Here is a 21,732-nt window from a genome sequence, read left to right as displayed (position 1 = left end):
AAATCTGACACTCATTTAAAACTGAAGTACCGTAAAAAGTAAAAACAAAGTACATTGTTTGGCTTGCTTACATTTAGTAAACCGCTGGACATTTGATAATAAAATTCCCATGTTGTTCTATCCTACAAGCACCATTTCTGCTCAGTGTAATATACTAACCATACTTCATGGACTGAAGTGTGGTTACATTCAAAACAACTGAAGTCACAACTACATATGATTGTTTCTAGTGTCAAATCCATAGCACTGTTGAAACTGAAATCGCTTCTCAAGTGGGTAGTTACTCATTTGATCCTCCAAACTCATCCATTAAACTATGCTCCAGTCCTAATTAAACAAGATCAGAACAGTACTGTGCATGGCAATTCCAACTCCCTGATACACATTCATAATTTCCTACATGAACGTTCCAATCTGGGGACAGGCCAAGCAGATGATGGTCACCACACAGGAGAGAAAAATTGCAGGCAAGTTAGGCCTTTGCTCTGCATCTCCTTGCAGCTAAATATAAAACACAGACAGAATTATGGGAGCAGGTATCCAGTTTCTTGGTACTCTCAACCAGGTAAAGGACATAGTGCAGAACTTCCAAAGGGAAGTGGCAAGAGAAAAAAAAAATCCAATGCAGCATTACTGAACTATCTGAAATGCAGTTTATGCAAGAATGTAAATGTATTGTAAAAATGTAGTCAAAATTCATTTTAAACTGTTTTCTACATTTTGCAAATTCAGTCAACAATTCTGAATTTTCCCATTCCCCCAATGAGTTCAGAGTCCAATTCCACACTGCAGGAACAGCACTATCAGATGCAGGAACACAGATCGAAATCAGCTTCAGCTTCGATAAAAAGATCAATCCTACTCTCCCCCCTCCCCCCAGAGTGAAATGCAAGGTGTTCAGGTATACTATTTTAGACAGCTGTAGGACATGGGGTACATGTTAATCTTCACGCCTACAAACAGAAATTAGCACAGAGCAGAGGCCGGGCATTCACCCATAGGAGAAACAAAAGAAAAACTGTCCCTTGGCACAGCTTCCAATGGTCAGTTACAGGGTGCTGGAGCCCTTGTATATAAGTGCATGCTATAAGACCTAGATAGAACAAAACTAGTTTTTGAAAATAAAAAGGTATGTGCCAATATGAACAGCCTCAGGTGTACATTCAAGATTCCAATTGAACACTTCAGCAATTTTATCTGTGTATATCAAACAATAAAATTAAAGCTATAAATCCACAATTCCCCAAATTACATACAGCAAGTTAAAATAATTCTGAATTTTTTCAATAGTGCCACTAGGTCAGCTTGTTCAACATTTATTCAACTATATCAGCAACCACACACCCAACTGAAGTAGAGGTAATGTCAACCAGATTCCTGAACTTGACCTCAACTATAGAAGAGGTGGCATAGGAAAGAATTATTTCATTTAACTAATAGGCAAGAGAAAATTTAATTACATGGCAAGTGAGCAACACTAACTTTAAGCAACAAGAGTTCTTCAATCCCAAGTAGTTGATTTCCATTTCCATTTTATTTTAGCATACTGACTGGTATAGTATTTTTAAAAATTAGAACAATGAAATAGTATTTAAAAGATCAGAACAGTGAAATATGGGAAACATATGGAGGATGCGAATATAATTAATAAGAAACATTTGTTAAAACCAAAATAAAGCTATTAAGCATATATAACATGCGGATATTTAAAAAAAAATAAGGCTACATTTATTTCTTACATTGTTTCGCACTTCTGTCCTGTCAATATGTCTATTACCCTGCCCTCCAGGGGTCAGAGATGGCTTGAAAAATGTGGATCTATTTGCAGCTCCAGAAACAACTTTAGGTGTCTGAAGTTTCTGTACTGGAGGAGACTGCGTTTCCAGCTAAAAATAAACAGCAGAAATACAATTTTAAAAACTTAATCAAATTTTATTTGGCCATATTTTTTGTAATTGTAGGCTATCTAAATTATTAAAGCTATCTTAAAGTTATCTTTGTTCACCAATTCAAAAGTCAAATGTAAATTTATTGCCTGTGAAAACAGAGAAATCAATTACTATACGCAGTACCTAAATGAAGATTAACCACATTGTGTACACAAAATCAAAATGCAGGACTACCTGCCAATGAACCCAAACGACCAAAAAATTTCCTCAATGCAAAATTAGAGTTAGCAGCTAAAAGTTTACAACTGGAATGGATACACTGAAGTTCAGATGCAGCCCTTCTTCCAAGAGCCCTTCTCCTTCCCTTTGCCAAACCTAACAGAAACTGGCTCACTGTGCTGTACAAACTTCAGTACTGTGAATAGACAATTGAACTACTTTTACCCAGCAACAGCTGAACGTACCATCAATGGCAGCTCTGACAGTATTGTGCTTCTGTTAGTTAAGCCTATTTGGCCTTGGTTGCCATCGCTTAATTTCTTGTCACAGGTGCAGTACTTCAACTTTTTAAGAACCAATACTGCAAGGCTATTCAGCAAGGTACTTAAACATGATCTGCTGGCACAATATCAAGAAGTATTGCTGTTTGGAGCCACAGCTGTTTGAGATAACAAACAAATCCAACTACCAATGCCAAACAGAATGGAAATGGGGGCGGGGGAGGGAGAACATCGTAATTTTTTGCCTGTGGCTCAAACTGAATTATTGGACAACTCTGTATACCTGCAACAAGATACAGAATTACACACTTTGTATTTACTGCTTGGGTTCCTTTAGTGAATCTATGTCATGTATTCCCCTGGCACTTATATTAAAAAACACATGTTTAAGCTCCCAACATCCTCTCTCCCCTCAGTGCATCAAGGACAAATGGGTAATCTGCTGCCAGATAACATTTCAAACTTGCCACGATTAAGTACCAGAAGAGAGACCAGAATTTTTTTTTAAATTAAAAAAGGATCCCCTTTCAAGTTAAATTTTCCAAGTTACCATTTCAAATGGAAATTACACATTTATCCAGCATGGTAAGGGTTCCACAATATCCTACCTTTCTCATCTTGGACTGCCAGCCAGGAAGATCTATGGTACTTCTCTCCAAGGACTGAAACAAAGTTCATAATGTAAGTATCATCACAGAGTAGTGGGGGGAGGATTAAAATATCAATGAAGATAAGGAGGGGAGGAAAGACAAGGGAGAAGTCAGTTTATAAATTATTTTGATCCGAAGTATTCACAGCGTTCTGCCTACTTTAAAAACTGAAATAGTCAATCTCAGTTTTAAACAAAATACATTGTGAGTTACAAAAACTTAAGTGTAATAAACACTTATCAGCAGGCACTTGCTTTTCAACTCCTCGTGAGCTTTTTAGCCATGTCCACCAGTGCACATTTAGTGGGTCTATGTTTCAAAGAAATGAATTGCTTTTCAATTGCTATACACACACACACTAGTGTTATGGATACTCTTTGTTCCCAAAGTACTGGTGACTGAGGTTCTACTATGTTACCTTTTTAATTCTCCTCTTTCATTACAAGCTATGTGTAAAATTTACATCTGAAAGGACACCTTAGTTTTCAATTTGTTTTTAAGACACTAAACTATTATATAGCACCCTTCAGATCCTCAGGACATCAATGAGCACTTTACAGTCAATTAATTAATACACATTATCGATATATTCCATCCAACAAGAACTACAGTGAAAATCAATTTGAACAGAACAAAATACGCCCTAATTATAGCAAGATTTGACATCCTTAATTAAAAATTTCTGGTTTCTATTCATGGAATAAATCACATTTACAAAATTTACAGAGCATGTATACAACAACAAGTTAATTCAAAACAAAACTGGAAATTAAAGTTCGCCTCGGGACAGTTTTTGTGAATATCTAAAAAGCCAATTCGGAGATACTAAATTATCCATCAAGGACAGCTGTTTTCACTTACCGTAGACAATGGAGATGCCATTGTAGATGGAATTCTTTTAGCATCCTGAAAGCACAGTATATAACATGTTACAAAAGGTTTTTACTTCAATACTTTAACCAATCATTTATTTTTATTCCCTTTTCTCCGCTCCAGTCTCTCTGCATGCCTCTAACCGAAAGAAGGGTGTAAGGACCCATCCCAGCCTCCAATGCCACCCTCTGGCATCACATGGTGGCTGGCTTTTTAATTTTCCTTCCCTGAAAAATGCCGTGCTTTCATCAGTATCTCCCACTTTTTTTTTAATATAAATAGTCCATCATTATGCTTATTGGAACAAAACTTAGATCAATTAATATTTTTCATGCTAGAAAAGAATACCAATACAATCAAAATAAGTTTCTTATATGTTCAGTTACAAGCTTCAACTGTAACAGCAACAAACCACTTAGCCAAAAATGTACATCAAGGAAAATTGGTTTAGGTTTTGTTACTAAATGCTTGTACAGGAGATTTTATGAAGTATCATCTAAGCACTTGGTAAATTTCAGAAGAAATTTTGAAGTCCAAATCAAAACAAAGCAATTCAGACATGAGTTATGAAAGAAATTGAGCTGTTAATACATTTTAAGTATACAATAAACCATAACTGCACCAATATTTTCATAGGATTTCTAACTCCATTGTCAGTACATATATACAGTAATCTAAGACCAATGGCAACAAGGCAAAGGTCAGAGCATTCTTTTCCCTTTTTTTCCCCCTTCTGTCTTTACCAAGGAAGAAGATGCTGCCAAAGTCACAATAAAAGGAGGTAGTTGAGATACTGGACAGACTAAAAATTGATAGAGGTGGTACCAGAAAGGATGGCTGTACTTAAAGTAGATAAGTCACCCAGTCTGGATGGGATGCATCCTCGGTTGCTGAGGGAAGTAAGGGTGCAAATTGCAGGGGTGCTGGCCATAATCTTCCGATTCTCCTTAGATACAGGGGCGGTGCCAGCGGACTGCACAATGTTATACCCTTGTTCAAAAAAGGGTGCAAGGATAAACCCCGCAACCACAGGCCAGTCAGTTTAACCTCGGTGGTGGGGAAGCTTTTAGAAACAATAATCCGGGACAAAATGAACAGTCACTTGGACAAGTGTGGATTAATGTTGTGTATATGGACTTGCAAAAGATGTCTGATAAATTGCCACAAAATAGGCGTGTCAGCAAATTTGAAGCTCATGGAATAAAAGGGGCAGTGGCAGCATGGATACAAAGTTGGCTAAATAACAGGAAACAGTAGTGGTGAACAGTCGTTTTTCAGACTGGAGGAAGGTATACAGTGGTGTTCCCCAGGGGTCGGTACGAGGACCACTGCTTTTTCTGATATATATTAACGACTTGGACTTGCACCGCACTTTAGTAAGGATGTGAAGGCCTTAGAGAGGGTGCAGAGAATAGAGAAATACTACAAAATGCTGCGGTACAGAAGGATCTGGGTGTCCCCGTACATGAAACACAAAAAGTCAACATACAGGTGCAGTAGGTAATCCAGAAGGCAAACGGAATATTGCCCTTTATTTCTAGAGGGATGGAGTATAAAAACAGGGAAGTCATGCTATAACTGTACAGGGTGCTGGTGAGACCACACCTGGAGTACTGCGTACAGTTCTGGTGCCCTTATTTAAGGAAGGACATACTTGCATTGGAGGCAGTTCAGAGAAGGTTCACTAGGTTGATTCCGGGTATGGAAGGGTTGTCTGACGAGGAAAGATTGAACAGGTTGGGTCTATAGTCATTGGAGTTTAGAAGAATGAGAGGAGATCTTATTGAAACATACAAGATTCTGAGGGGACTCGATAGGGTAGATCCTGAGAGGATGTTACCCCTCATGTGGGAACCTAAAACTAGGGGGCAGAGTCTCAGAATAAGGGGTCACCCATTTAAGACGGAAATGAGGAAGAATTTCTTCTCCCAGAGGGTCGTGAATCTTTGGAATTCTTTACCCCGAAAAGCTGTGGAGGCTGAGTCATTGAAAACATTCAAGGCTGAGTTAGACAAATTTTTGATCAGCAACGAAGTCAAAGGATATCTGGAAAGGGTGCGAAAGTAGAATTGAGGTAAAAATCAGATCAGCCATGATCTCATTAAATGGCGGAGCAGGCTCGAGGGGCCGAATGGCCTACGCCTGCTCCTATTTCTTATGGTCTAATCCAGAACAAAATTAATTGGCACTTGGGAAGGTATGGGCTAATAAATGAAAGGCAGCATGGATTTGTTAAAGGAAAATAGTGTCTGACTAACTTGATTGAGTTCTTTGATGAAGTAACGGAGAGGGTTGATGTTGTGTATATGGACTTTCAAAAGGCATTTGATAAAGTACCACATACAGACTTGTTAGCAAAATTAAAACCCATGGGATTAAAGGGACAATGGCAGCGTGGATACAAAATTGGCTAGGGGACAGAAAACGGTTGTTTTTCAGACTGGAGAGAAATATACTTGGTGTTCAGTATTCAAATCCTCCCCACCTCTGTAACCTCCTCTAGCCCTACAACACTCCGAGAACTCTGTATTCCTCCAGTTCTGGTCTCGTGCACCCCCCACTTCATTCGAACAATCATTGGCGGCCGTGCCTTCAGCCGTTGAGGCCCTAAGCTCTGGAATTCCCTCCCTAAACCTCTGCCCCTCTCCCCACCTTGAAGACGCTTCACAGTACTACACCTATGTCTAATGCCACGGAAGTGAAGAGAGGTAAGCACACATTAATTATCCCAACAATTATCCCACATTTTCAATACATGCTTTAAATGCAAACATGAATAGTCAGAACTATGAATTTTTCATAATTTCATGATACACTGGTGAAACAAATTGAATTTGGGCCCAAACGTACCTTTCAACTGAGAAAAGAAACAACATTTGTGATGCAGAATTGCCTCGCCAGAGACCTTATTGATGTAAGAGAGGGACTAGCAGTATAGTAGCAAAGAGATATTATTCTGCTAAAGACTTTCATACAGATTAACCTGAAACCTCTCTCACCAAAGACCAATTCATCTATTGTAGTGAAAGGGTTTTTTGTTGACTGGATTACACCAATCACACCCAATATAATTTGAAGATTTTACAGGACAATGAACTTCCTGGTGGAAACCATAACTGATAATATGAATACTCACCGCCAAGGGACTTGACATCTTTTCTAAAGACTGAAGGATGCGTCTGGCAGTAGCACTTGTCACTCCATAAGATGGTGAACTCGCTGGTTTTGCTTTCATCTGTCTCCTTATTGGAACCTGGTGGTTATCAAGTTCACAGTTTTATCACCTTAGAGTTCAGGAAACTATTCTTTTTATAGATGACGATAAGTAGAGAGTTGCAGAAATGTCAGTAATGATATTTTTAATCTTTCCACATTTAAAATCAATGGGAATTACAAACACATGAAACTGGCACACCTTCTAATGCTTGGCAAAAGCACAACAGAATTACCTGCCTTGTCCTACTATTATGGGTGGGAAATGATTTACAGCACTTGTAAAAGATATGTATATTTTAATAATAGTATGAGTTTGTTTACTACTTCTTCCACCTGTCATTGACTGCTGTGAGTGTCTCAGCATCACACTGCTTCTGTACAAGCTGTGCTCAAAACAAGGCAAGCATCTGAATCACGATGGTGATGTGTTGACTGACAGCGAACAGGTGCACTGGTCACTACAGAAACCATTTACAAGAAATTTAATCCCGTCAAATTCTTACTTACAGATTGACTTGGCATACAAAGTGCAGAACACGGTAGCAAGCATTACTCAGGGCCTTTTAAACCTACAGAATACAGCCAAGGATTCTCTTATCCAGAACAGAAGTTGGGAGAATTTAGAGAAAAAGGAAAAGCTGTGCAGCAATTTACTCAGAGCAGTGTTTGAGAGTAAACATTGCTACCTCTTCTATGATTTGCTCAGTTTGCAAAGCAGATTTAAAACAAGTTAGGACAAAATGCAAAACTCCTAGGGATTTATGCTGCTGTTTTTAATGCCAATATCTACTTTTAGAACAGTGTAAGTAAACAGCACCATGTTATATTCGCCCGCTCACACTGCCCAATGGTCAATAAAAACAGAGCTCGCACACATATGAAATGTATACAGAGAGCGCAAGAGAGAGAAAGAGAGAGAAAAAGAAAGAAAGATAGAAAGAAAGACTTGCATTTATATAGCGTCTTTCACGACCTCAGAACACCCCAAAGCGCTTTCATAGAATCACAGAAAGGTTACAGCACGGAAGGAGGCCATTCGACCCATTGAGTCTGCGCTGGCTCTATGCAACAGCAATCCAGTTAGTCCTACTCTCCCGCCCTTTCCTCGTAACCCTGCAATTTTTTTCCTTTCAAATACTTATCCAGTCCTTTTGAAGGCCATGATTGAATCCTCCTCCACCACCCCCTCGGGCAGTGCATTCCAGATCCTAACCACTCGCAGTGTACAGCAAATGAAGATCTATGCTTGCTGGCAAAATTTCTAAGTTAGAAAATATCTGTTAACTCTTCTCTAACATTAGAAATTTAAAGGTACTCCAGCAGACTGCTTGGGCGGTTTAACTTCGAAGTTTGAAAAGTTAGCTTTGTACTAGTTGAGACTATACTTTAAGGTGATTTTATACCCAATGCAAAATATCAAGTGGATGTCGGTTCAACTGAATTTGTTTTGTTATCTCTTGTGGCACCACAAAAGAGAAGGCCTTTTCAGCAACCCAAACATAAAACATCACCATCAGATAACAAATAAAGTTCGCAAATAGGGCATATGATTTAACTTGAGACATCCAAGACATAAATGGATCACTGCATCCCTTACTAGGCTTCAAGGCATTAATATAGGAAAAAAAAGTATTAAACTAATCTCACCATGACAATGTACAATAACAGCTTAAAGAATAAACTGGGTTTTAAAACCAACATAAAAGTCAAGGAACTACCAGAATCTGCAGTTCTTGTGGAGAATTAGTCTGCTTGGACTTGAGGTACAGAAATTTAGCGTGGCTTAAGAAAAAGACCATTTATCATAAAGCACAATTATCATAAAATCTTTCAGACTAGTAGGTCTGTTCAGGGGAGGGAGGGAGATACAATTACAATTAAAGATATTTATTGCAGGGGACTCAAAGTTCAAGTAATGCTTTTCAATTATCAATTTTCCAACCAAAAAAAACAACAGGTGATTATAAACAAAAACATGAAGCAAGATAAAGAGTACAAATAAAGAAAAAGGACAGAGCTACATCCACTGTTAATGTTACCTGGTATGGTGTACCTCGCATTTGTGAAGCTCTTCCTGCTGCTGCAGCAGCCCCACCATATGTAGTCTTGCCAGGGTAGAAAGGAGAATCCCCAAGCTGGCTTGAATTTAGTAAAGAAGTACTAATAAAAGACTGGAAAAAGCAAGATCATTTTGAATTTCACATTTTCAGATAAAGCGTGTTCAATGATTAGAAACAGGTTCAATCTCATGTCATTGTACTTACTGGAGGTGAACCTCCAAAGGCAGAGAGATTAAAAGAAGGCCTTTTCAAGCTCGTAGCAGATTGTTGGGGGACTGAATGAAAGCGGTCCACCTCTGGAGACCACAACGGTGGTAAAGAAGCATTCCTTGAAGTGATCACATCTGTAACATTAAAAACAAAAAGCTTGATCCACAAGTACAGCTTCCTTCATTAAAGATTTGCCACTGTTTGAAGAAAATATAAAAGCAATTCATTTTATTACTGCGCTGTATCCCCAGCTGGGACATTTGTAATTCTTCTAAACTCCAGAAGTACACAATATCTCAACTACATAAACAAAACACATTAGTTCTCACAAACACTAAACACAGCTCCCGAGTAGCTCAATGAGTGCATAGGAATGAACCATTCAGATCAGGAAGGTCCCAAGTTCAATGCTAGTCTCCACTGTTCAGAAGGGGTAGTAATACAATTGGCCTCAGCATCTCCAGTCCAGGAAGAAAAAACAGTAGTCCCACAAAGGGTTATTCATTATCCCCATCCTGAAAGTGTAGAGTGTAGGAACATGGATAGGATAGGGCTCAGATGTGATGCAGCCATATTCAAATAGCAGAAAACCAATACTCACTGTCTAAGCTCACATATGAAGAAAGGCAATTTGGCTCGGCTACCAAAGGGTTTCTGGTAGGCAGCACTGTGGAACATTTCAGACATTGCTGGAGGCCTAAACTACTCCTTTAGCTACTTGAAGTTTCAACAGAATATACTGTAGAAGTCCACATTTTTTGTCATCAACAGAAAACGCACAATCAAGCAGTTTACCATGTAATTTCCAAAGCCAAGACGTGACATAAACTTGATCTTCTCAACAACTTTAGAAGGTATATATTTTATGAAGTATAATTTGTATCCACATGCCAAGATGAACAGAAGGGGCACCACTAGTAGAGGTATTAGCCTTTGCACAGACTGTCAGAATCCAACATTTACAATTCCTCCAGACATGGGAGTAATACACAATTGAAACCAATGGGGAAAAGGAAAACACAACAGTAAGCAGAATGGGTTTATGCAGGATTTAATCATATAATTTACAGAGCAGAAGGAGGCCATTTGGCTCAGCGCATCTGTGCCAGTTAGCTGTTCAACTGGAATTGGTTATTCTAAACGCATTTGCCTGCTGTAATTTACTATATCCTTTTATATTTTTCTTTTGCAAATACATATCTAGGCTGTCATAATAGTTTCTTGTGGCAAAGCATTCCATGTTCAAACTTCTAACTTCTGCCTTCATTCTTCTAGAGATAATCTTCAACCTAATCTTAAACCGTAGATACTTCACAAGCAATCAACTTTGAAAACCTCAATTAGATCTTTTCTTAACTTTGTCTGTTCCAGTGAAACCCTTCATTCTGATGTCACTCTAATGAATCTTTGCTGTACCATTTCTGTAACTCAAATGCCCTTCCTATAATGGGATACATGGAGTAGTACACAAAACTCCAACTGTAGCTTAACCAGTATCTTAAATATGATGCACACCCAAAAGTTACAGATATCTTCCACTCTAAAAAATAAAATTCTAGACTCTTAAATCTAATCTTAAACCTTAGATACTTCACAAGCAATCAAAACTTTGAAAATCTCAATTAGATCTTTTCTTAACTTTGCCTGTTCCAGTGAAACCCTTGATGGAGAGAACAGGAAAAAAAATGAATTGTTTGGTTTAACCTAATCATACTCAGCTTTTGAAGTACAGGTTTCCAAAAGCTGAATTACAAATGCTTGTTGCAACTGCACCATAACATTGTTCAATTGCAATATTTTTAAACAATCTTTTACCCTTATCAGAGGCTCTGGAAGAGAAACCACTTGTTGTGGAGATGTTATCATCTTCATGCAGAGAGCCAGAATCTTTGATTTCCTTTACCAGTGAGAATCCTGAACTGCCAATAGGAAAAGAAGAGGATGTGGACGGTTGACAATCATGTGCTGGAGTATCTATTGTAGCACAATTAAAGTGTGTTCGATTGAGTGCTGGTCGCGGAAGCAGCATCTCCGAAAAATTTAAAGCAGATTTGCTCGACGGCGTGCTAACTGTACAGAGGGTGAAACAAAATACAAGATGTAAGTATTTTATTCATGTAGCCAGCATACAATCACATATACAATTGCAAAACGATCCTGTTCTCATTCTTTTTTCCTCTTGCAAATTATGAGTTACTATTATAGCATTAATAGAACTTGACTGCAGAGTGGGCAGGAGTGGAAAATAAACATAGCAAGTTATAATATGTTTCAGAAGGACAGAACAGGTAAGAAAGGAGGAGTGGCAATATTGGCGAGAGAGAAGACATGCTGTAGACAGGATAGATGTACACAAAAGATAAAGAGGAAGCTAGCTGACGTGAGGTGGAAAGAGAAATTGGCACATGGGGCTGTAGATCAACAATGGGATTTTTTTTCTAAAAAAGATTGCAAAGTTGCAGAATAAATATATACCATGGGAGACTATTTCAAAGTTTCAGAGTGTTCTGGATAAATAAAGAGATTAGAAAGAAACAAATTGAAGAGGGTAGATAAGCCTATAGATACGATAAAAATACAGGAATACAATTACGGAAAGAGTTTAAGAAAGGGATAAGGAGGAAGTACGAAAAGAGAATCTCAAAAACATTTTTAAAAAACAGTAAAGTATTCTACAAATATATCAACAAAAAGAGATGTTAACTTGAGGAGAGGATAATGAGAAAATAGAGGATAAGCAGAAACTGGTGGGGATACTTAATAAGTACAGTAGTTCCCTTCAATGTTTACAAGAGAGAAGGATATTGGGGAGGAGGTAAATCCTAAGTTGATTCAAGGTGAGATGAGCGATATAACAGAAAATAAAAAGGGAAGAAATTAATTATAATCAGCCAATGCCGATTTCAGAAAGAAAGACTGTGATTGACAGAACCTGATAGAATTTCCTTTGTGGATGGGAGAACTTCAGTGGAAGTGGTTGAAATGGACTTTGAGAAAGTGTTTGACGAGATACCACAAAGGAAACTATAGAAGATTATGGAATTAGGGGAGAATAGCAAATTGGATTAAAACTGGTTAGAAGGGAAGAGAGTAGGAGTTTCTCAGAGTGATTGGAAGTAGGTAGCAGTGTCCCACAGGGTTCTGTTCTGAAGACCAAAAGAAGCTGCAAATGACAGATGGAATTCAATGGCAGTACATTTTGGTAAAAAAATAAAGTAAAAATTTGAATGGGGGAACACTGGATGAAATGGAAGAGCAGAGGGATTTGGGAGCTCAGATTCATTCACAAGACATTAAAAACAGCACCTCAAGTAGATAAGGCAATATATAAAACACTAATGGGTTTTATAACAAGAGGTATACAATATAAAAGTTGAGATTAATGGTGAATCTATATAAAACTTTAGTAAGTCCATAGTTGGAGTAGTGTGCAGTTTTGGGCTCCACGCTGAAGGGAGGATGTTGAAGCAATAGAAAGGTTACAATGCAGATTCACTAGGATGATACCTGCAATGAGGAAATACAATACAAAGAAAACTTTGAAAAAGTAGGGTTGCTTTCATTAGAACAGAGGAGATTGCGGGGGCGGGGGGTGGATTTGCTAGAAGTGTTTAAAATGACGAAGGGATGGGACAGAGTAGATATAAAAAGTCTGTTTCCACTCAGTTGTCTAGAACGAGGCAATATATATATATGAGATTAAATGTAAGAGATTTACGGCAGAGAACAGGAGAAACTTTTTTTTGGTAAAATGTTCTCAAGCTGTGGAATGCACTACCAGTAATTGAAGCAGAGACCATTACCCAAAAAAATGTTAGATCTTGTGTAACTGACACAGCTCAAGAAAAAGCATCACGAGCATAAAACTCGTAACTTGGAAAAAATGCTTCGCTGACAAGCAGCAGAGTACGTTCGTAATCGTAATTAAACAAAACTATGGGTTCAAATGGATCCAACACAAACGCAAAGAGCACAATTTAAACCCTTAGTAGCTTTCTCTGCTGAAAAACGGGTTCAGTTTTCTCTAAATGGGGAGGACCTGACTTTGCGTGGAGCAAAATGGGCCATCATTGTAGGGGGAAAAAATTGAGATTCTGCTCACATTTTTAAAACCTTGCTAGTGACTCCTTCCTTTTTCTCCAAAGGAATGTTTCCCTGAAAAGGGGATCTCTAACAAACACCCTTTCACACAGCGCAAGTCTCAGCTAGACTTTCCCAGGGAGCAAATTATTTGCCAACTGTGCAATGTTGTTCATTCTGCTGGCATAAGGGCCTAACCCCAATGTAACACTAAGCTGCACAGCTTGCTGTTGGCTTAACATAATCCAGTGGGTTTGATGGACCACGGTTGTGGCCTTGGGCTATAGGATGATGATTAGAGCTGGCAGTTATCAAACATCAGATTCTTAACCAACAAGGGAAAAACACAATTTGTTTGATGCTTTGGGTTTCAACCAAGGAAAGATCCAAACCTAAACTATTTTGTCTTCCAAACTCTTTTTCTTAAATAAGGTGGATTTAAAGGATAAGCTCCGTTGAATGATGAAGGGTAGCATTCCTACCTGACCAAGTTGGATCCTTTGCAAAGTAGAGTATTGGAAATCGAATAACCACAATTATAACATTTTATTAATTCCATCCAACATGCTGATTCTCGTTAAGTACATCTAGAACTAACATTTCTTTATGGGTCATCTTATATATACAGCAGTAATTTTTTCCCCCAAAGCTGATTGGCGCGCATTTAATTGTACACCTACCTGCTAGATTAGTGGTTGTTGGTGCGGTGTTATGCCTTCCATTATCAAACGGCGGGGTCTCATTTACAAGGACTGGATCATTTTCATGATTGTCGATTGATCTTTTTGCTTCGGCTGGTTCTGTCTTAGAAGCCTGCCCAAAGTACTTCTGCAGCCATCCAGGTACTATATTCTTTACAGTGTCCGTAACTCTGCCAATGATTCCCTGCTGTTAAAAATGTTTTTATAACACTAGATTAACAATCACCACTTTAAGTTACAGATATAATTTCCCTTTCTCGGCTTAAAAATAAGTCACACTACCCCAAGTTTAACTGGTTGTCAACAATCCCACACAAGGTGATAGTTGACAGACCAAACAAACAATCATTAAAAATCGACAAAAAATAGAGGCAGCATGACCTGATTAATCATCTGAGCGCGACTGAAAACTCATGAGTTATGAATTTATGCTTAGCCTCCTGAGTAAAGATGTTTAACACATCATGGCTTGCCAGAATTTAACATTTGCAGGAAGTTTGAACTGAAAATAGGGACATCTGAAGCCTCAAATATAGCTGCATTGTTATTTCCACTGAAATTCTACCATGTGCTATAAGGAAGGAATGTTACAAGACAGGAGCAGATCATTGAATCATACAGCACAATGGATGCCATTTGGCCCATCGTGCCTGTGCCGGCTCTTTGAAAGAGCTACCCCTTGCCCTTTCCCCCAGATCTGCAAATTTATATAATTCTCTTTTGAAAAATTTATTATTGAATCTGCTTTCACCACCTTTTCAGGCAGTGCATTCCAGTCCATATCAACTCGCCACCGTAAAAGCATTTCTGATCTCGCCTCTGGTTCTTTTGCCAGTTACCCTAAAGCTGTGTCCTCTGGTTACCAAACCATGTATTACTGGAATCAGTTTCTTCTTATTCACTCGATCAAAACCCTTCATGATCTTGAACACCTCTACTAAATCTCGCCACAACCTTCTCTGCTCTAAGAACCACCCCAGCTTCTCCAGTTTCTCCACTGTAACTGAAGTCCCACATCCCTGATACCATTCTAGTAAATCTCCTCTGCAGCTGCTCTACGGCCTTGACATCCTTCCTAAAGTGTGGTGCCCAGCACTGGAAAAAAACTCCAGCGGGGGCCTAACCTGTGATTTATAAAGGTTTAGCATAACTTCCCGGCTTTTGTATTCCATGCCTCTGTTTAAAAAGCCCAGGATCCCGTATGCTTTTGTTTTAAAAACAGCCTTCTCAACTTGCCCTGCCACCTTCAAAAATTTGTATACGTACACCCCAGGTCTTTGCATCCCCTTTAAAATGATACCATTTAGTTTATATTGCCTCTCCTCATTCTGCCTACCAAAATACATCATGTCACACTTCTTGTTAAATTGCGTCGGCCATGTGTCTGCCCATTTCACCAGTCTGTATGTTCTCCTATAGTCTGTTTCTATCCTCACTGTTTACTACATTTCCGAGTTTCATGTCATCTGCAAACTTTGAAATTATACCCAAGTCCAGATCATTAATATGAATCAAAAACAGCAGTGGTCCAAATACCGACTCCTGGGGGATACCACTCCAGTCTGAAAAACAACCATGCACCACTACTTTCTGTCTCTTAACCAGTTTCGTATCAATGCTGCCACTGCCCCTTTAAGCCCATGGACTTCAATTCTGCTAACAAGTCTATTACGCGGTACTTTGTCAAATGCTGTTTGAAAATCCATATACACAACAGATAGAAGACGAACAGAAAGATTAACACAAGAATGCAAGTCCAAGTGCAACCCATTTTATACTAGAATTTATCCAACCTACTTAATCTCCCGGGAAGTTCTGTAAACTTGCTTTCTGCTCCCCCCACCACCACACCCCCCCCAAAGCAGGCAAATCAAGCAAATTGAAAATCATTAATCTATTCCCAAGATAATATATGCTAGACTAACTGCTTCCTTTGACATGACATTGCATGGTTCCAAAGACTCAGGAGCTATATTTCAAACAACATTCAATGATATCCGTACTTATGTTTGCAGAACTTAATTCTCTTTTAATCAACACATTTATCTGGAAGTCAATTCCACACAATGTGTGTGTGTGTGTGTGTGTGTGTGTGTGTGTGTGTGTGTGTGTGCATACGCACGCGCACACTTTTCCAGGCTCTTTAGATATATATTCACATCCTAAATTTGTGCACTGCTTGCATCTATATATCCACTCCTCTCTATTTTAAAAACCTGGATTGTGTCTCCGCTTGAGCTTCTATCTAAAAAAAACTATAGTTTTAAGTCTCTTTCTTCATAACATAAATCCCGAACTCCCACCATCATTCTTCTTGTTCTTCTGTAAATCCTCTCCAACGCACAATATTTTTTTGAAGGCAAGATTCCCCAATACAGAACACAACAAACTTGACTTCATGATAAATCCTTGGTGGAGGTGACATCACCACATTAAGAGTAAGCCAAAGTGCACATATGAAACAGGGTTTCAACAAACTGGATACTGCATATTTAGCAGCTCCATGCTATGAGTTTTACATTTTAATCATTGACATGAACAATCCAGTCAGTGAATGACAAGCAGAGTACTGTTAAAGAGAAACGGTCAATACTACTTCTATCTACATTTGTCCCCATTGGAAGAACAGCATGGTAACCTCCAGTAATTATGAATAGTGCTGCGCTATTCTTTATAGGTATCAAAAACTCCCAGGCATCATTCAACAGACCAAGGGAGCTTAGCACTTTGTGTTCATGATCGACAGCCCTATACAACACAGGACAAAGTGGAACACACAAAGTTCAGGAAGCAAGATTAAGTACCCATGAATTTAAATAGTCCCAGAGCTGTATAATAATTTGTGACATTCTGTGCAATTCAATTAATTCTAATATATCTAGGAAACTATTTTGCTCCAAGAGAAAAATTTCATCACAGCTGTTAGGGTAATGGTATGGGGCAACTGCCTTGCTACATCATGTTAGTGATCTCTATACTTAATCATAGCTCATTTCTTTCTTGCTTTAGTGTTTTACCTTCAAATTGCCAATTACCACTTCAAGTGACAAATAGATGGCAATCCATACAAATTTCTACACTAAATGTCTGATCAGATTCAAAATATTAAGACAGAAAGTAAGTGCACAATAACCATTGTATTTAGGACTGAGGTATTTCAAGCGAATACAGATCCTCTTTTAAAAAGGGACCATTATTTTCTCAAAAAACTAGATGTCACTTTTGTGTTTACCCATACTGTGCACACATGCAAGGTGAGAAGGTGAGATGAGATGTCAGATTTTGTAAATTGATGGATATTTATATGAGACCAGTAATGCAGCACATTTGATGTACTAACGCACTGAGTGACAAAGCACAGGTTTGCATTCACTACTTCACAAAGTACACACAAATGTAAAGGGGGGAGGTGGGGGGCTATCTTAGCTCACCCTTTTGACTGAGAAACATGTAGTGGTCAGAGACAAAGGTGGGAAAAGTGGTAGAAAAACAAGTTATAAAAAAGCCATGAAAAATGCTCCCAGTTAATATGATATCTGCTCACAAAATCCTTTAACAACCCTTAAAATACAACTCATGGTATGCAACATTTTGAAACATCAGGACAAGAAATAAAAGGCTACCACCATTGCAGCCTTAATTGCAGCAAATAAGATTCAGAATCGAGGATCATTTCACTTCTCATTCTGATACACTGTAGACACAAGACAGATTTTGTCCCCACTGCTATGCTTTCATAACTGAAAGGAAACTAAAAAATGCCTGTGAAACACTGTAAAAGGCTGTCCACCATTCCTAGCGAAGTCTACGACCCCTCCCTTCTCCCCTCCAAAAAGTCAGTAGACTATTGGAAGATTCCTTTAAAGCACAATGCTAGAACAAAGTCAAGGAAAATAAATTCTGTATCTGCTCCATGCGACGCCTGATCTGGAGAGTTCAATACGGTCACTGGATGCCAAAAATGGATACGTGCGCCATTTCCCAGCTCTACATTCGTTTACCTTTATGAGCACAAAAATACTGCAAAAAAATTGACTGGGATTCCAGTATCATTCCCTGAATTAGGGTAGACAGTTCTTTGCTAATGCTCCACATCAAGCAGTATCTAGGATATATGTTGCAACAGCTTGCTCGGGTAACTCATCTGCAGCTTTATCCTCTATTTAAGGAAAGAATGTAACCTCCATTTTTTACTATTCTGTGCAGGGAATAAATGTGTGACCTATCAAGACAGCTATGCGCTCACCATCACTTGTAGTGAGGATCAAAGATCAGGACAATCTTTTTTCAACACATATTTTGGAGAAGTAATCTACAGCAACAATTGTGTAGGCAAAGATCCTATAATATGGATCAAAGAACAAAACACAGTCATGGTGTGGCATCAATAAAGTAGTGCTATTTTACCTCTGGTAAATGAATCTGCTAACAAGCTGGCTGCTTTCCTGAAACTTTAAACACTTCAAATAATTTATTGTTTACTGGAAAATCTCCTGTGTCATTGCTCACGGGTAGTCTGGGGTCTGCAGCATGCTTGTGATGTTTAGCTGCCAACTTGGCTGTCTCTTTTAGGCCAGTGCCGAACTGCTCCGTGGGAAGTGGGCTAAATCAGCAAATCCAGGTCATTTTGGTCACTTGCAAACTCAGAGGTCAATTCGACAGCACCTGTATTCTCCTGTAAATTTCACATTCCAGGTCAAAGACGGGCAATTTGTTTTGCATTTGTAACAAAGTGCATTGACAGGAGTGTGATAGATGCAAGGCACATAAGTTCATTTTAATGGAAATCATAGGGAGTACCTGGCAGTGGATTTGGAAAAGCCTTCAAACAGAACATTTAGGTCCATTAAAGCCAAAATACTCAAATCCTGTGCACATGAAACAATTAAGTGTGAATGCACAAAAAGGTGAATAATCTACAATATACACTGAGTTTACTATGGCTTACGCTTCCACTCAGCGACTGTTGGATTTGTTGATCAAATCTCCAAATACGAATATAGAAATCATGTCACATAATAATACCCCCCCAACCTTTATAATTTTGGTTTTTGGATAAGCACTTAAATATAGAACCTCCCTCAAAAATAAAAGATCACTGCTGTGCCAAACATCACTATAAAGTATGACTTATCAGTGCCTTACGACACATGCATTAAGTTCTGTGGAAAACATCTTACAGCAAATACGTAAGTATCATCTACATTCTGTATCAGTAGAAACCGTAACTAGTACCTCAAACTAACACAAAATAAAACCATTTGGTAGTACGAGCCAATAGGTTTCACAACATGCATTCTCTAATCATAGAGTTCCTCGATAACATTATCCTTTTCATTACCTATAATCTTACATAATCTAAATGAGTACTTTGCATCTGTCTTCGCTAAAGAGGATGCTGCCAATGTAGCAGTAAAGCAGGAGGCAGTAGTGATATTGGATAGGATAAAAATAGATGCATCCTACGTTACTGAGAGAAGCAAGGGTGGAAATGCAGAGGCTCTGGCCATAATCTTCCAATCCTTAGATATGGGGGGCGGTGCCAGAGGACTGCAAATGTTACACCCCTGTTCAAAAAAGGGAAGGGGGATAAACCCAGCAATTACAGGCCAGTCAGCCTAACGTCAGTGGGGAAACTTTGAGAAAATAATCTGGGACAAAATTAATTGGCACTTGGAAAAGCATGGGGTAATAAATGAAAGTCAGCACAGATTCATTAAAGGCAAATCGTGCTCAACTAACTTTGGTCAAATGCCTTATGAAAGTCCATCAACGGCACTAACCTCATCAAATCTCTCCGTTACTTCGTCAAAGAACTCAATCAAAAGTTAAAGCTCATGGGATTAAAGGGACAATGGCAGTGTGGAAACTAAATTGGCTAAGGGACAGAAAGCAGAGAGTGGTGGTGAACAGCTCTTTTTCAAACTGGAGTGAAGTATACAGTAGTGTTCCCCTGGGGTCAGTATTAGGACCACTGCTCTTTGATATATATTAATGACTTGGACTTGGGTACACAGGGTATAATTTCGAAGTTTGCAGACAACGTGAAACTTGAAAACGTAGTAAGCAGTGAGAAGAATAGTAACAGTCTTCAGGAGGACATAGACTAGTGAAATGGGCAGACACATGGCAGATGAAATTTAACGCAAAGAAGTGTGAAGTGATACATTTTGGTAGGAAGAATGAAGAGAGGCAGTATAAACTAAATGGTACAACTTCAAAAGTGGGGGGCAGGGACAGAGAGATCAGGGGGTATATGTACACAAATCTTTGACGGTGGCAGGACAAGTTGAGATGGCTATTAAAAAAAACATGTGGGATCCTTGGCTTTATTAATAGAGGCAAAGAGTACAAAAGCAAGGAAGTTATGCTATACCTTTATAAAACACTAGTTAGGCCTCAGTTGGGGTATTGTGTTCAATTCTGGGCACCACACTTCAGGAAGGATGTCATGGCCTTAGAGTGGGTGTGGAAGGGATTTACTAGAATGGTGCCAGGGATGAGGGACTTCAGTTATGTGATGTGACTGGAGAAGCTGGGGTTGTTTTCCTTAGAACAGAGAAGGTTAAGAGGAGTTTTGATAGTTGTTCAAAATCATCAATGGTTTTGATAGAGTAAATAAGGAGAAACTGTTTCCAGTGGCAGAAGGGTCGGTAACCAGAGAACACAGATTTAAGGTGATTGACAGAAGAACCAGAGGCGACAAGAGAAAAAATATTTTTTACGCAGCAAGTTGTAATGATCTGGAATGCACTGCCTGAAAGGGTGGTGGAAACAGATTCAATAGTAACTCTCAAAAGGGTACGAGATAAATACTTGAAGGGGAAAATGTACACGGTTATAGTAGGTACAGCGCATTTGGCCCATCGTGCCTGTGCCAGCTCTTTGAAAGAGCTATACAATTAGACCCTTCCCCTGCTTTTTCCCCATAGCTCTGTAAATTTTTTCCCTTCAAGTATCTGTCCAATTTCCTTTGGAAAGTTACCACTGAATCCACTTCCACCACACTTTCAGGCAGTGCATTCCAGATCATTAGAACTCGCTGCATAAAAAAAAGTTTCCCCATGTCGCCTCTGGCTCTTTTGCCGATCACCATAAATCGGTATGGCCAATATAGAGGTTCCAGTTTTCTAAATGGCAACTAGATTAATAAACTTAAAGAACAGTTGGACTGGACTTAGTACAAAGCAAGAAAAAAATAATTTGCAAGCAGAATTACAGAAGATTTGGGAATGAACGCCAGAAAAGGGTTGAGTTATCCCACATTTCTGGTCCCTATTTCATTTTAGCAATAGATTCCTTGGCCTAGATTTTTTGCTTGAGCTATGCGAGCGCCCTACTTGGACAGACTGCGGCAGAAGCTTCATTGGGAACTGCTCTGCAGACTCCCTGTTCACCCTCGTCACTTCCCGCATTTTCCAATGGAAATGCCATCGGGCGGATTATCATTGCATACAAATGATGGGAATACATCATATGATGCAGTTTCTCTCACTTGTACCGTAGCAGTACTGGGTGCACTCATGCATTGCTGGCATCTTTTTTTAAATTCG

At 38.9% G+C, this 21,732-nt stretch overlaps 1 protein-coding gene across 2 annotated transcripts in view; it reads right to left on the bottom strand.

The window, feature by feature from the left end:
• The window catches only part of nup153 (nucleoporin 153), a 64,127-nt gene that overhangs the window by 28,012 nt on the left and 14,383 nt on the right, over nt 1-21,732 (bottom strand). The window contains exons 2-9 of one of the 2 annotated variants that reach the window (XM_068001659.1): nt 14,159-14,366; nt 11,214-11,468; nt 9,393-9,532; nt 9,168-9,299; nt 7,049-7,165; nt 3,901-3,945; nt 2,998-3,051; nt 1,740-1,886 (exon numbers count right to left, since the gene is read on the bottom strand). In XM_068001659.1, the coding sequence (XP_067857760.1) occupies nt 1,740-1,886; nt 2,998-3,051; nt 3,901-3,945; nt 7,049-7,165; nt 9,168-9,299; nt 9,393-9,532; nt 11,214-11,468; nt 14,159-14,366 (1,098 nt within the window). The remainder of the gene's footprint in view (nt 1-1,739; nt 1,887-2,997; nt 3,052-3,900; nt 3,946-7,048; nt 7,166-9,167; nt 9,300-9,392; nt 9,533-11,213; nt 11,469-14,158; nt 14,367-21,732) is intronic. The other variant, XM_068001660.1, reaches the window with a different exon arrangement.

This window comes from Heptranchias perlo, chromosome 2, assembly GCF_035084215.1.
Source record: "Heptranchias perlo isolate sHepPer1 chromosome 2, sHepPer1.hap1, whole genome shotgun sequence".
Lineage (NCBI taxonomy): Eukaryota > Metazoa > Chordata > Chondrichthyes > Hexanchiformes > Hexanchidae > Heptranchias > Heptranchias perlo.
This window is presented reverse-complemented; position numbering and strand designations above follow the sequence as displayed.